This window comes from Netta rufina (assembly GCF_964035555.1).
Source record: "Netta rufina genome assembly, chromosome: 1".
In the NCBI taxonomy this organism is placed as follows: domain Eukaryota; kingdom Metazoa; phylum Chordata; class Aves; order Anseriformes; family Anatidae; genus Netta; species Netta rufina.
In genome coordinates, this window is record NC_140123.1 from 130,993,688 (window position 1) to 131,009,827 (window position 16,140).

Genomic DNA, 16,140 nt, shown 5'->3' on the forward strand with positions numbered 1-16,140 from the left:
ATTTTGTCCTACAGGAAAATTGGGTTACTTGGCACTGATCTTAAGCCAGGAGAGCTTTATTCCCAAGCTCTTGTCAAGCACATCTCCATTTTGGTCTGAATGTGTGTGAATGAGTTAGTTTAAAAAAGCTAATTCTGTTTCCCAATAATGAATACATGGCCATATAAAGCTTAATTGAACATCCTTGGATAAATACTTGGACATCTAGACAGGACTGAGGCCTGTACAGCTACAGCACAGATCAGAAGGTCTCTGGTTTATTAAGACCTCAGGGATGTGAACGAGTGGCCTTAACTGTAGGATGGACATGCCTGGAAAAAGGCCGACACTTTAATGGTTGAAAAGGAAAGAAAATGAAAGAAAATATATAAATAAATAAAAAGTAATGTGCTCCTTTTGAACAGCTGCACCATGCTTTTTGTTGTATTGACATGTTAAAAATTGTTTTGAAAAAAAAAAATCCTTCAACTGTACCTCAAAAGGGATTTTTTGATAGCCAATATTTTGCTTGCAGAATTTTATGCTAGCATTGGTTGCATTTTTCAATCTAAGAAGCCTACTGTGCTTAGAGAAGCTCTTCATAATTCATACTTATCCATGATTCGTTGCTGAATAATAATTTTTCTTTGTCTGTAATGTAAGGATTATGCTTGTTTATCAACAGGATTAGCATTTTAACTAAGCAATTGATTTTTATTGGAACCTTGTATAACTGTAAAAATCATATTTCCCAAGACCTATCATAATGTTTATTCAAAGATGCATATTTCTGATCCATTATATTCATTAGGGGATTAATTTAAGTGGTGGCCAACGACAGAGAATCTGTGTAGCTCGAGCACTCTATCAGAACACCAACATTGTCTTCTTGGTAAGATTTTTCTTTTTCATATGGAGCACATAAAGTTAGTAATAAAACTGTCATTCCTTGTATATATCTTCAGAAAACTTTATATTATCTTCAGAGAACTATAGGGACTTGTATTCAACTACAAATTCAAGTTATGGAGTTAGGAAATAAAAAGCCACCAGAGGCGGTATCAAAACATACTGGGAGACTAAAGAAGGTGGGACCTACAGAGATTAATGCTGAAGGAGGCAAACAGATTGCCTTTTACTCACTCACAGTGGTACCTTGTATCAACATAATCCTGCTGAAATCAGCAAGACTTCAGGATAAGGAGAAGCACCATAATGCAATTAGATCTGAGCAATGAACAGACTGAGCATTCAGCAGTCTCCTGTAGAACGCTGTCGATTCAGACAGACTTTTCCTTCTCGGTTACTTCAGGGTATGTCAGGAATTTCAGGAGGCTACTGTTCATGAAAGGGCTGTCTGAGACCCTTCAAAATTAACCAGAGACTTAGCTCTGTTCTTAGAGAAGAAGTGTTTGTACAGCTGAATGTTATCTTATTGCTAGCTGCAAGTTTAGTTTGGGTGCAATCAGTGTAGTTCCTGACTCTGCTTTATCTTAACTGTACCAGTTTCACATCAAAGTTAGACTCAAGTTTGGCTCTGGTTTCCAACATTTTCAATTTTGAATGTGAAATTTCAGACTTAGTGTTCCTTATCATGCTTACTTCTTATTGTCAGTGTGGCACCAGCACTGCACACATCTAGACACAAAAAAATTAAATGAGTCTGTTACTATGAATTGAAGAATAATGGATTCTAGGTCACTGCTTTATAGTGCAGCCCTCTGACTAGGTCTTAGTCATTAGAGAGAGATGATTGGTCATGGAAGATGCTTTCTATTAAAAAAAAAACAAAACAAAAACAAAAACAAACAAACAAACAAACAAAAACTTTTTAAATTAAAAATATATACTTTTTAAACCCTGTTCTTTTTATTTATTTTATTTGTTTTATTTAATTGCAGGATGACCCATTCTCTGCTCTGGACATTCACTTAAGTGATCATTTAATGCAGGAAGGGATTTTGAAGTTTCTCCAAGAAGACAAGAGGACTCTTGTTCTGGTGACACATAAGTTACAATATCTACCACATGCTGACTGGGTAAGAAAAGAGCTACTACGCTGCAGATCTGCTAACGATGAACATACGTTTGAAGTTAACACTGTAATGCTTGACAAATTCACTATTGCTTTCTGTAATAGAGTGATTAATTCTATATATCATGTGGCTAGCTACAACATTACATAACATGGATTTTATAATAGAAGAAAACATTTTATTTTTATATTACTTGTGTAGGATTTTTGATGGAAAGCCACTAAAGAATTGTGACTTAATTACAATTATGACTAATACTTAATATGGCTTGTCCATGTGCTTTACAAGTACAGATGAGTTTGGCTTACAGAAATTTCAGTTTATGAGCTGTGCTAACAAAATTAAGAAATTATTTCTTAAATATTGAATACAGTGAACACAGAAATTTATATGAATGTAATCTCAACAATTATAGGACATCTTGTAGGATCCAGGTCAGTGATTATACTACATATATTGCTGAGTAGACCTATTGGGTGCTTTCTCCCCTAGATCATAGCAATGAAGGATGGAATGGTGCTTAGGGAAGGGACACTAAAGGATATACAAAACAAGGATGTTGAGCTGTATGAACACTGGAAAACTTTGATGAATCGCCAGGATCAAGAATTGGAAAAGGTAAATAGGAACATGTGGGCAAGGATATCAAGGAAATATTTTTCAGTTAATTTCTAAAAAATCAAAACATGTCATGAAGCAAGTTTTAAACTAGACACTAAGGAATAACACATGAACAGTAGGAGATGTAAGGTCTAGAAGAGATTGTCTGAGAAGTCCATCCTAGGTGGTTTTTAAGGACACATTAGGCAAACATCCTTTTGGAATGATGTGCACAATTGATCCATTCCTGGGGCAAGGGGTCTACTAAGGGACTTTCTATTTTAGCCTTATGTTCTGTTATTGCCATAAGGATTTAGGATTCTTTAAGAGCTATTTTCAAAGTTTTTATCATTCTAGAAGAGAGGGAAAGAAAGAATACAAGGCAAAAAAGAGGAAGAAAGTGGACAAAGAAGGATTTTCTGAAAGAAAAATCCTAAAATACTGCGTTTTTGTGTTCTGTGGCCTAACTGATCCAAATAAAGTCTCTTTGAGGTTAATGTTGGTGCCAACACAGTAGCAGACAACTGAGCTCTCAAATTAATGAATGGTTTCTTATCACAGGATATGGAAGCTGACCAGACTACTCTGGAGAGAAAAACTCTTAGAAGAGCCATGTACCCCAGAGAATCCAAATCACAACTGGAAGATGAAGATGAAGGTATGTTTTATCATTTCATTTTTTTATTCTATTGCTATCATTGCCATTTCACTTGAATATACAAAGCTGACAGCTAGCAGTGAAGTATGAAGATGTTGAGGGGAGGCTGGATACTGGCAGCTGGCAACAAGACCCATCAGGAACATCCCTAGGATGACAGACCAGGCCTAAAGGGATTAGTCAGTCCTGAGAAGCAATTCAGTGATGCCAGGGAAGAGAAGAGGTGAAGTGCAGGCTTCCTCTTACAGGGAGCACTAATCACAAAGATTCCAATGGTGCTGTTTGCTGTAATGATCACAGAATACAGACTAGCTATTTGCAGGCTCTTTATTAATGCCTTGTGTTCAATCTGGCAAAACTCATGGTGGATTGCTATTTAGGACATAGATCTGTTGGGCCTTGATTACTGCATTTTGAGGAGATTCCCAATCATTGTACAGTAGGCAGAGCTAGACACCAAAGTCCTTGAGATGGAAATACTACATTGTCTTCATACTTATTTGGTGAATGTGGGCAGAACAGCTCTTACTATGTGCAGTTATCACTACATTTTATCAGTTAATTTCTTGGAGGAGTTTAAACTGGGGTCACTCCCAAGCTCCTCCTTTTGATCTGTGCAGGAAAGCCTTGCCAACAACCTAATCCCAGAAATTGGAACCCATTATTTCTTTGTGGGGGTAATATAGAAAGTACAAAAAAAAAGATGTGTCCATATAGTCCACAGAATGCTTACAAAAAACAGTCATCGTTAGGATTATAAACTATATATCAGTATCTTCAGGGCTGAAATATAACCTGAGAATGCATTCCAGGTCATCCACAACTCCTATGTGGCCTGGGAATGTACACGTCTCTGTGTCCCAAAATAGTATATAATTTTCAAAAGTGTATAATATTAACTTTAAAGAAAATGCTTCTTACTAATTCATTTTTAATGTTCAAAATCAGAAATAGGTTGCATACACTGTCAGTTTAGAGCTGTCAAGTAAGAGCAGGTCATCTTTTTTTTTTACCCAAGTGTATCATGCAAAGCTATCAGACATATATTCTTTTTACTTGGTGGAAAAATATTTTAATGTAATATTTATGCATATATGAAATACATATTTGCCATAGCAAAAGTCTGCCACCAATTGTATTTCAGTATGATGTGCAAATTATCAAATAGTCAATGGTAGGCCCAGAAGAAACACTAATCCAACATCTACATTCTTTTAAATAGACAAAACTTTAGTACCTCTAAATAAAGTGAGAGTAAAATTCACTTGTGCAACAAATGACAGAGCCTCTGAATGGAAAGCTTGGGAGAACATTTTGTAATCTTGCACATGACCCATAGTGCTCTGCTGACAGTACAAGAAAAACAGCTGAACACACTGGGAAAAGGCCTAGTCTCTACTATAAATACAGTCAATCCTGAAGACTTAACATTAGCGAAACTTCAACTAGTCAAAGACTGACAGACTACAGAGTTACTCAAAGAACACAGGACAAAGAATAAGTCTTATGAAAATATGTCTGAAGTGTTTTCTGTTTTCAAATGATGAGTTGTATTTTGTCATTAAAACGTAAGGTTCAAAACAGAAGTCAACCACATACAGTAAAACCAGGTATGATTCTTAGGACTGCATCCAAGCTAACTTGATTAAATGTCTGAATCACAGAGGAAGAAGAGGAAGAAGATGAAGATGATAATATGTCAACTGTCTTGAGGCTCAGGACAAAGATGCCATGGAGAACCTGCTGGAGATATCTAACTTCTGGAGGATTTTTCTTGCTCTTTCTGATGATTTTCTCAAAGTTGTTGAAACACTCAGTTATAGTAGCCATAGATTATTGGCTTGCTACGTGGACATCCATGGACAATGAAAATGAACTCAGGAATGCTGATGATGCTAAGAGCACAAAGGTAGGCCATACCTTGGAACCTGACAGAAAATAAAAAAATAAATAATTTAAAAAAATAAAAAAGAGAGAAAATGTTTGCTGTTCATTTCAAAGCCAGCTAGACTGGAAAGATAGATAGACATAGTAAAATTAATCATTAGATAGGATGTATGAAAAAATTATGCTAAAAATACAAGGCAATTCAAATTTTATCAGTCTTTTCAAACATGTAAAACTGAAGCAGAAGCATGTTAAGGGTAGAAAAATGGTTGAGAAATGAGGAATCTCATAACAAACTTTTCCAGCTGGATTTTTTAACACCTAAGTCAATGACCCCATTTACTGGCTATCCAGTTATGTCCTGTCAGGAAAGAAAAGTACAAAAAAAAAAAAACAAAAACAAACAAACAACAAAAAAAAAGTCTTCAAATATTCAAGTGTACTGCTTAAATAGGATCTGTTTATTGTTGTAAATGTAACTAATATACAAATATCTTATCAGAATCCACTTAGCAAACTTTCAGAAGGCTTAAGAGTGTTATAGCCCTGGCAGATTAGTGTAGGATTTGCTCTAAGAATTTTAGTGGTGCTTGAACTTAATAATGTGGAAGTTTCCAACATCTCTATAGTGCCTTAATTATTGAGATAATCTAGTCTGTTTGTCTGAATTCCCTGGCTAACAATTTGCCTACTTTCATGTTTACCCACCTCGTCTATCTTCATAGTTCTATAGTTCTATAGTTCTTCATAGTTCTTCAGCGTCTTGAAGGATACTTGTCAGTAGCTTGAGTAATCTTGGAGCAGTCAGATTTTCTAATTACATTAACTTCATGAATTTCAGTTCCATGACAGCTCTTTTATTTTCCAAAAAACAAACAAAACAAAACAAAAACCAATCTAAAATGTAATATAATTATGTAGTATCTGCAATGTGACATAGCAGCTGTTTGTACCAGGTACTAGTTCTGAAGAGCAGTACCTTGAGAACTTCACAGTAGACAAAATAAATGTGTGTTTACTCCTAGGACTGATATATTTGTCATTTTATTAGACTTATCATGTAGCTGTCTTCAGCATCCTCTCTGGAGCAGGAATAGTCCTGTGCCTCATCACATCTCTAACTGTGGAGTGGATGGGTCTTACAGCAGCCAAGAACCTACATCATAATCTCCTCAATAAGATCATCCTTGGACCAATCAGGTACAGGAAAAATAATGTTCCTTCTGGAGAACTACACAGTCAAAATCTGCCCTCTTTTTAGCTGGAAATGTACTCCTGTGAAAAACTCTTGTAATGGCCCTGTTTCCTTCAAGACTTCAAAAAGTGAAAATAAGCAGTGAAGCAATGGGGGAAAAAATCCCATGTCAGCACATGTCAAATTTTGACCCCTTTTTTATCTGGCTGAAAGGTAGGTGTGTCAGATAGCTCCATGCAAGCTTCAAGGCTTGGATATCAAGGAAGGCTTTAAGTGTAGTTCTGGCTCCACAGTACCCAGAGCCAGCCCTGGGGTCAAATGATTTGAACACTAAGCTTCTTCTAATGCCTGTGGGGATAGATTCTGTACATGCCAAGAATGGTCTCTTGTAGGCAATGGTCTGGCCAGAAGGGTTCCTGCATAATGAATACAGCTATCACAGTTCTTTCACAAAACAATGAAGTCCTGGTGCCTGGACCTGTGCAGGAGGTCAAATAGCAGCCAGGGAGAGGATTTGATCCTTAAAATGGAATGTAAGCCTGGAGGGAGTGTAGAAGAAAGAGCAAAAGGTAAAATGATTTGGGAGCTTTTGGAAGAGATGAGTTAGCAGCTAAGTGGGAAAAACGCCAAGAGAAGCATTTGGATAGTTAGAATGCAGACATGATGGGCTGGTGTGATATTTATGTTTATTGCTTAGTTTTAGAAAATAGCTGGACACAGCCTTGTATTTTATCTGACTAGGATTTTTATCCAAAACTGGAATTCCATTTCAAATAACATTTTGCTTTTAATTTTTTCAACAGGTTCTTTGATATGACTCCACTGGGACTAATTCTAAATCGCTTCTCTGCTGATACCAATATCATTGATCAGGTATACATATCAATATATTCTGTTTTATTATATCTTAGCTTTGTAAATTTTCACTTAGCTGCTGAATAAGATGATGCATTAAAGTATTCACTAGAGAAGAGCATAGCAAAAAGAGGGTCTGGAAAGGATAATAGACAAATTCAAAATATAAATTAGTCATACATTTGTAGCAACAAGGGCATTAAACTATTAGATTAAATGTGATAGGAGATGGCAGCTCTTAATTTCTTCATATACAGATTAGTAACTTTTGTTGGAAAATCTGGGTTAGCAAAACACCAGATTTTGGATTCAAATCAGGAAAACAGAATTTAGAATATAATAACTTTTACTGTATGGTAGTGCATGTGAGGTAAATAGGTGCTCCATCCTGGCTGTAGCACGTATGAATTTAGATCATTCAGGGAGAGAAAGGGATACTGTCATTATGTCTGTAAATCAAAAGGTTTGAATGAGTAATAATCCTGGATATAAGGATGATGGGAATATGGAAGAAAAATTAAGAAGTTCTGAGAAAGAGAGTGCTGTTTCTCTAAATATTTAGTATATCAAGAACAACATACTCTTTCTTCCCTCTTATATAAGTGAGGTGGAAATGGCCCCTACTTCATCATGATCTTTGGAACACTGACCTCTAGAATAAGAACTGCTATGCTGTTTTTTAACCTCTGCACATTAGGGAAGTGGAACCACAGAAACATGCAGGCTCCCAGTGTAAGGGGGTATCAATGAGTGTACAGTAATATCATTCTACTTTCCCTAGGGTCCTCTACAGGAAAAGGCATATAGTCGTGCTATCAGTTGATTTTGTCTTATATATTCTGTTTTCTGTTTTTCTGTTTGCTTTAGCACATTCCCCCTACCCTGGAGTCTCTTACCCGGTCCACATTACTCTGCCTGTCAGCCATCGGGATGATCTCGTATGCCACTCCGTGGTTCCTTGTTGCTCTTGTGCCCCTTGGCATAGCATTTTACTTCATCCAGAAATACTTCAGAGTTGCTTCCAAGTATGCATTTAAAATCTGCCCTGAAAATTTCTTTTAAAAAGTTGGTATATAGGACTGTATTGAAATGTGAGATTATTGAACTAGTATAAGGGGAAAATTGCCATAGTGACCATGGCATCCTGTATACAGTCCTGAGGTATGAGTTTGAGCCATGCATTAGAGGATGTTTCCAGCTGATCTGACCACAAATAAGGTATTTTGGGAAGTAACATTTGTTGCTGAAGTCTTGTACACTATTAGCTGTTGAGACTGATTAGTGTGAGTTTTGGTAAGTCACCTGAGCCAGCTCACATCTGGTCAAAGCTCCTCTTTGATCTTTTGAGGGTTAGTAGAGAATTGAAAATAACTTCCTGGATTAATGCCAGTCATGACTTTTTCTTCATATTGTGAAAAAATCCACAGAAAGTTATTTCTGCTGTACAGCAACATCTCATACTCAGAATGGTTTGGCTGGTTTTAAAGAGAACATTTTTTTCAGTAGAAAGGTGCCATGATTTCTCAGAGTTATGTTTTTAGTACTAATTATATGATTTAGTAACACATCTAAGCAAGTCATTCTAAGTTTTTTCTTAAGTTTACTCAGTCATGCTTCTTTTTTTTTCTTTTCTTTTTGTAATCAGACAGATGTCTGACTCGTTTTATTCCAATTCCTGATACTTAAAAATGCCCATCAAGGTACCTGCTGGTGGAACATGCATGGAGGCCAAAATAACCTTCTCATCAGCAACACTTCACTTCAGGCCCTGTCTCTGTAGTAGGCATGTTGCAAAGCATTAACTTCTGGTTTTTAGCATCCATCTAAAAGGCATGGTGCTTTTAAATCAAGTGCTCCAGTACAGTTAATTTCATGGATAATTATCTTATTTAGGTAGCCTGAGAAAGAATTATGCCAGTTATTCCCCTTAAATCAATGCAGCAGGTGGGGCACAGAGCAAAGTATCAGTAATTTATCTTCACTGTAGCCGGCTTTTCTTCAGCTTTCCTCAGAATTTCCAATGAATTTTTTTCATAAGAAAACTCCTTAAAGTCAGAATTGGCAAAATAAAAACTGTTTAATTCTAAAATAATTGCTTACATTTTCTAAGATTTTGCAAAAACCTTGCTATTTCTAGACTGTGTTTCCAAACTGAATCTGTGCATGACAGTCCAGCAGAGTGTGACTCAAGGTGGCTAGGGAACCAAGGGACCTGTTTTTCATTCATAAATTCATTATGATCTTCTGTCACCCTGTTCTGCTATACACAGCAGTGCACATCATTTAAAATTCTTAAAAAACACAAGAGGAAGCAAAACCTGATATATTAGACCCCAAGGAAATACCGTGTTTTCTCTCTGTGATTTTATAAGGGAAATAAAAGTCTCCATCCATCTCCAAACCTGTTTTTCCCACGTGCTGAACTGATAGCCATAGCACACGAGCCAACAAGAGGTTGGTCACTCCTGTAGGTCAGCACACACACATGTGTACCATTGGTTTTGCAGTCCCTGATATTCTGCAAGTCCATAACTACCTCATTTATTTTATTTCCTTACAGTTTTCTGGGAAAACATGCATCAGCAAGTGCTTTATTTTTTTTTAACTTATTTAAATTAAATTATTTTAAATCACTCATGAGGCACACAGGATTGAATTGTGTTCTTCCACTTCATGGTAGAAAAGAATACATATAATAGTTATTCATAGAAAAAATATTCTTGGGAAATGTGTGATGAAGGAATAGCTTGAGCCAGTATTTATAACATATTTGCATGCAATACTTTCCAGCCATATAAGCTTCAACAATTTTTAGAAATGCAAATATTTACAGTATTTCTTGCAGCACTTTGATTCTTTATTGCATTTTCCATTACATCTCTCAAAAACTTCTGTGTATTTTCCATCATAAATTTGAAATAGAGCATATTTATCATCAAAACATAAGCAGCAAATTCAGTTCTGTATACTGTAACGTTCAGCATCATGGAGCAGCTATTTCTGCTGGCCTATCTAATACAGTGCGCAAACAGAGTAGTATTTTAATAAGGAGTTTAAATATCTAATGCTGTGGCCTCTGTTCTGTTTATACTTGTACAGCTGGCTGGTATGCCAATGGCAGTGTGTGACAGAAAGATGTATTTGTCTCTGTGCCTTGGAAAACATTCCCGTTTCAGAAGACTGGAACTTTTAGACTTAAATGTCATTGCTCCATACAGTTTTTGAAAATAAGAAAATTTCTCATTCATATTATTGCTCTATCAGTGATATCTCTATTTCAACCAGTGGGCAAATATTAATGCTACAAACAGGTGGTCTGCTATACTCTGCCATATTTTGTGTACAGCATGCTGTTGTACTTACAGATACTGAAAATGAAGAAAAGTTTTTATGCAAAGACATCAACTTTGTCAGGCCAGCTGAAACACTTGAACTAAAATAGACAAATTTACAGATACACAAGCTTTATTTTATAACTGGTGTAAGAGCCACAAATAACATGCTATGAAGTTTCAAATTAACTGCTCTGAGCTGATTGTATTAACTATATTAATAAATTAGAATGTTTAAGAGTAAAAGGTGATTAGTGATGGCTAAAATAGACAGCAGGGTTTTAGCCAGGAGAGGGGTGGTGATATCTTCACTGTGGGACCAAGAGAAGCTTGACTGTAACCAAAAATTGGCAGGGTGGAGGTGGCTGCACTGTGATTGTAGTCTTCTATGACAAAAATGAAATGTCAGATTTTTGTGCCAGTTTCTTTCTACACTATAGAAATTGTATTTTGCATGATCCTGAAAAGAATATGTTCAATACATAAAATACTGCTGTTGTCCATTAGGCAGTAACATTTCTACAGGAAAAGATGTAATAGCTTCCTGTTGTTTGTTTTCTCTGCTCCAGGGACCTCCAGGAACTTGACGACAGCACCCAGCTACCTTTACTCTGTCACTTCTCTGAAACAGCTGAAGGTCTTACCACCATCAGAGCATTCAGGTCTGTAAAACCAATTATTAGAGGGAGGCTTGGGTTCTGGTCAGGCCCATGTAGCTTTCTTGGAGCATGTCAAATTACTTGATTTGGTGGACTTTAATTAAGCTATCTCATAAAAGGGAAGTGGTTTTTGTTTTCATGTTGCTTTTCCATACCTTTAAACTCTTGTGCATGTTTACAGTAACATACTAAACATGTATATTGGTTTTCCTCTGAATTAAAGATGGTGACAGTTTTAGGATATGCTTTTTAAACTTTGAAGATGTTTAGTTTAACTGTGCCTTACTTGGACAGCAGGGAGCTCGCCTTTGAGGGCAGGCACAGGAATCACTCCTTCAAAATCCCTGTGCTACAGCCTACAAGCTGTGTTATCCAAGTTCCTCTGAATCATTTCTGTATTTAGCCAATACCTCAGTCAGGGATGCATCACTGCTGTACTCACTAGCTGGGAGAGTATATAAGCAACTAGAGAGACTTTCCAAGAAAACTACGACAGGACAGAACCTGATCTTGATATTCTACAATGTAGCCTTGTCAGCCAAAACAAAAAATCATATTCCAGGTGAGAGTTTTTTCACTTTTCCATGTTTTTCTTTTCTTTTCTACATGAAATATAAGCCAAATTAGCTTGTTTTCACTGCATTACAGCTAGCATGCATAACTTTGTCAAAGTGCAAGCTTGATGTTGTCCCCAAGTATAACTTGCACTCATTCCACACACAGTAGAATTCCAAACCAGAGTAGATCACACTGTACTACTATTTACATATGTATTTGATCTGGTTCAGCTCTGCAGGAGACTTCTGATATTTTTTCCAGCTCTACTGGTATTGGCCCATTTTAGCCAGCAGTGATCAGGCTGAGTTTAACAACAGTGCCTCTGCCTCTTTGCAGAGAGATGGACAGAGTGGGATAGAGTCTAAACCCTAGATGGCCAGTGTCTGGAAGAACTCTTTTCTCATCTTGTCAATGAATTACACATTCTCTGAGACTGTTCCATCACTTCAAGCTAGCTTTAGGACCCAGTTTATTAGTTCAGAGAGCTGCAGAAAGGACTGTGGCAAGACGAGCAAAAACGTATGCAGTGTGTTGAAGAGATATGAGCCAGTGGTTAACACAAAATATTTTGACAAGCTATGTCAATATGAATGAAGTATTAAACCGGTAATTCATAATTAAGTCCTGATACTGATGTATGCTGAGACATCTTCTTGAGACATTCAGCGTGGCCTTTCATCACATTATCTCCTGAGAAAGAAGAGGAGCTTAGCATTTCTTGGGAGTCATTCAACTCCTCCTTACTTAACAAAACAACTATGTGAGCTTGGATGGCAGAGAGTAAAAGACAGCCCCAAAAAATGACGAGGCTTTGTAACCATCACTTGAATTTTCCCAGATCTCTGGTGCAAATCAAAGCCATTTCATTTCCCTTTTTTTGCTCCACTGTCAACCAAGAACCTGAAGTCTCCAGTGGTTTTTGTCAGCAAGCTCATATTTACTAATAATCCCGTTAGTCATTCTCTGTAGTTTGAGTTCAGTATGTTCCAGGATAAAATAGAGCAGCTCTCTGCATAACTTACCACAAAGTAGCACAGTTGGATAAGAAAGCAATTTCAGTGACCTTTGCTGTTTGTCATCTGACAGGATAAAAGTCTAAAAGAGCCCAGAAGATGAGCTGGATGTGGATGAAAAGATACAGATCGAGCAAGTCAGATTTTCCATTAGGAAAACAGGAGTTTTGCTGCCAGAATGGCAGATGAGCAGAATATTCAGTGAATCTTTGCTCCTCCCCATGTCTTTGCTGTTGCCAGTTGCTGCCTTGGGGAGGTTGCTTGCCATGTTTACAAGCTGTTCAGAGGAAAATGAAGTATCATTGGGAAAAAGAACAAGAAGAAAAAAAAAGGAAAAAAAAAGATAGGAAAGGTTTCTGGTAGAACAAGGATTACAGGAGCTTCATAGCAGGGCCCGGAAACTTTGAAATGTAGGAACTTGCCATGATAAAACAGACGATAAGCGGCAGTATGAAGTTTGGCTATTTCTTTCAAGTGATGGTATTGAACAGACAGCAGAATGTGGAATGAGAAAATGTCTTCCACCTGACTGCAGGCCAGACACTGAAGTACTGTAAGGCACCATGAATTTAGTGTATTTATACCAACAGACATTTTACTTATATCCCTCCTCTCCACTCAAGTGTACCTTCATTTTCAGGTGCTCTGATGTTCTTGCACTGGTTTTTAAAGGTGATGGGCATTAAATGGGAGAGGCAATTGACACTGGAGGTGATACAACTCATTTCTGTAATTCAGAAATGATCTATAGGGATCATTGACTACATGGGATCTACTCCCTCATTGTAGCTGTCTGAGCCTCTTAGGCAGTGTATAGCTGACTGAGAAAACAGCTGAGCTAAGCAGAGAGGTATCAATCTACAAATCAATCTACAACCTACTAATAAGCAATGAAACCTTAGAGATGCCACTCATTTTGAAGACTCACAAAGCTGTCCAGCTAACTTCTGCCTGGTCAGAAAGCTTTGGCAGCAGGCTTGGGGAAGGGCTTTTAATCCAAAGTTTGGCAAAGGCACAAGGGCAAAGAGTTTGAGGTTGAGGGAAGGGGAGGGAAAGAAGAATTTAATACTTCATCCTTTTGTGTATGAGCGTGTAATGTGTTGTAATATAACAACTTTGCTCTCGGCAGGCATGAAGCCAGGTTTAAACAACGTATGCTGGAACTAACGGATACGAACAACATTGCCTACTTATTTCTATCGGCTGCCAACAGATGGCTGGAGGTCAGGACGGTACGTTCAGTTTAGTCCCAGCCATGATTTTGAAACCTTGGAAGCAAACAGAGATTTTGCATGATGCAGAAGAGAAGATAACAAGAATAAATCTCGCGATGAGATTATACACACTGTTACTTAAAATAGATTGGGATTGTTTATGTTAAGCACATAGGGGTTTTTAAGCTTTCTTGGCCATGAATAAGAAAATACGAGTCTCCCTCATCTTTTGCTGTTGTGATGTCTACTGTCTGAAGAGACTGCAAGAACAAACATTTACATAACTTGAAATAAGGTTTCTCTACTACTGTCTGCAGACCTGTCCCTGCAGCAGCTATTTTCAAAGCATAGCATGGCTTTTAAGTAATTTTGTGAACTGTCATAAATCTGCCAGGGCTGTTTCAGGCATCATGAAGCTCCCTGAGATGTCTCCCCAACAACAGGTTTAATCCCACAGCTGTAATTTAGAGCCCCTATTTGCACAGCCCTTACTGTGTGTAATGTACAGGACTGTTTAATATCACAAAACATAGCAGAGCTAGGCTTCAACTTAAAAACAGTAGGCCACAACACAGCCAGTACCAGTGAGACAGGCTTCTGGATTTTATAGGGGCTCTCCAGTGACAGCATGTGAGGAACTTCCCTGATGTGCATGAGGGGCAAGCAAAATCACTGTGATTTCCTTATTCATCTGACGTGAAAAGAGCAGAGAATGAACAGAGCTGTGACCTGATTTTGCTAGACACAAATAGTAACATACACAACTAATCCTCACATCAGGGGCATTATTCCAACCTTCACTTTGTGGTACACTGCTAAATTAACAAAGCTATGCTTCATTTCTTATGGCTTTCCCTTGTGCATGAAGCGTTCAGCATGTGAGATCAAGCTGAACTTGCATTCACACCAAAGACAGAAAAATAACAGAGCCTCATCAAGTCCTGAAATAAGCTGTGGCAATGCCCATTAATGTCTCAGTCTCAGACTTGCTTACATGCAGAATGAATTTGATCCAAGAATATGCGTTGCTTCATCATCACATTAGAAATAATGTGGTCTTGCCAAGGAATAGTTCATTTAGCTTTACCTAACAGTGCAGTGGTACTAATACCACTCAAAACTTAGGAGAGTTTAATAGCAGCTGTGAAGTCCTGTCCCAGCTGCTCATGGAGATCCAAGACCACTGTGCTTCTGTTTCCCAGTAGTTAGGTTAGAGTCTGTCATCTGCTCATCAACACTTCTTACAGAGAGATGAACTAGGCAACCCTTGTTTCAAATCTCAGAGGGAAAGACTCCAGGAAGGACATTATCAAACAGGAGGGAAAAAAAATAGATGGAAAATGCTAACCCTGTAATCCAAAGTAAATATAATGCAGGGAACAGTAAGAGAGTGGGAACGCCAGCAGTCCCATGAATCAGGCACCTTGACAACTACAAGACCACACATATCTGGCATTCACTTCAAAACAGAGATACACATCAAGGAGATTGGTTCAAGCTCCTGCAGAGGATATGAGAAGTCAGATCTGTCCAATACAATCTCCACAGCAATTTCTGCAAGAGCAAGGCTTACTAGCCCAAATGCAGCCCTATAACTACATTGCTCTACTGCTTTCAGCTACTGCTACCAACATCAACATGGTGTTTCACTGCAATCTGTGAGTGTATAGCAGGCTTAGAGATGTCTTCCCCATGCACAATGTTCCATTGCACAATGCTTTATGCATCATGCTTTATTGCAGACACTTTATGTCTGTCTGCCTACAAAATGTGTGCATTAACTGTAGAAGTCCTACTAGAATCTTTTCATGGACATTGTGAAGTCAGCATTACTTCTGTTTTGAAAGGTAAACCCATGTTTGAGAAGACATGGAAGTGGAGAGGAATAGACTTGATTTGTTTTAGTAGTAGTAAATAAGGGTGTCAATGTTATGCTATTCTTATGTTTTTCTTCACACACTTAATAGATTTTTTTATACCTCCACTTTTGGGTGTAGCTACACTGAGATGCCCCAGCCCAACTGTATTTGAAGAAAATACTGGACTGTTTCACTTGTGTCCAGCAAAGTCCAAGAGTATTTCAGTTTGGGCACCAAAAGTCCTGACCTTTTCCAGGAAAAACAACCCAGAAGTAAGGACTAGGTGCCATTATAG

At 37.7% G+C, this 16,140-nt stretch overlaps 1 protein-coding gene across 8 annotated transcripts in view; it reads left to right on the forward strand.

Moving 5' to 3' along the window:
• Positions 1-16,140, forward strand: part of ABCC9 (ATP binding cassette subfamily C member 9) — a 75,435-nt gene that overhangs the window by 44,502 nt on the left and 14,793 nt on the right. For all 8 annotated transcript variants that reach the window (XR_014618709.1, XR_014618710.1, XR_014618711.1 and 5 more), the window contains 10 exons: positions 791-871; positions 1,881-2,018; positions 2,508-2,633; positions 3,177-3,273; positions 4,938-5,182; positions 6,212-6,360; positions 7,159-7,228; positions 8,078-8,235; positions 11,112-11,204; positions 13,902-14,004. Coding sequence is in view for 5 of the 8 variants with exons in the window: in XM_084292015.1 (XP_084148141.1) it covers positions 791-871; positions 1,881-2,018; positions 2,508-2,633; positions 3,177-3,273; positions 4,938-5,182; positions 6,212-6,360; positions 7,159-7,228; positions 8,078-8,235; positions 11,112-11,204; positions 13,902-14,004 (1,260 nt within the window). In the remaining 3 variants the exon portion in view is untranslated. The remainder of the gene's footprint in view (positions 1-790; positions 872-1,880; positions 2,019-2,507; positions 2,634-3,176; positions 3,274-4,937; positions 5,183-6,211; positions 6,361-7,158; positions 7,229-8,077; positions 8,236-11,111; positions 11,205-13,901; positions 14,005-16,140) is intronic.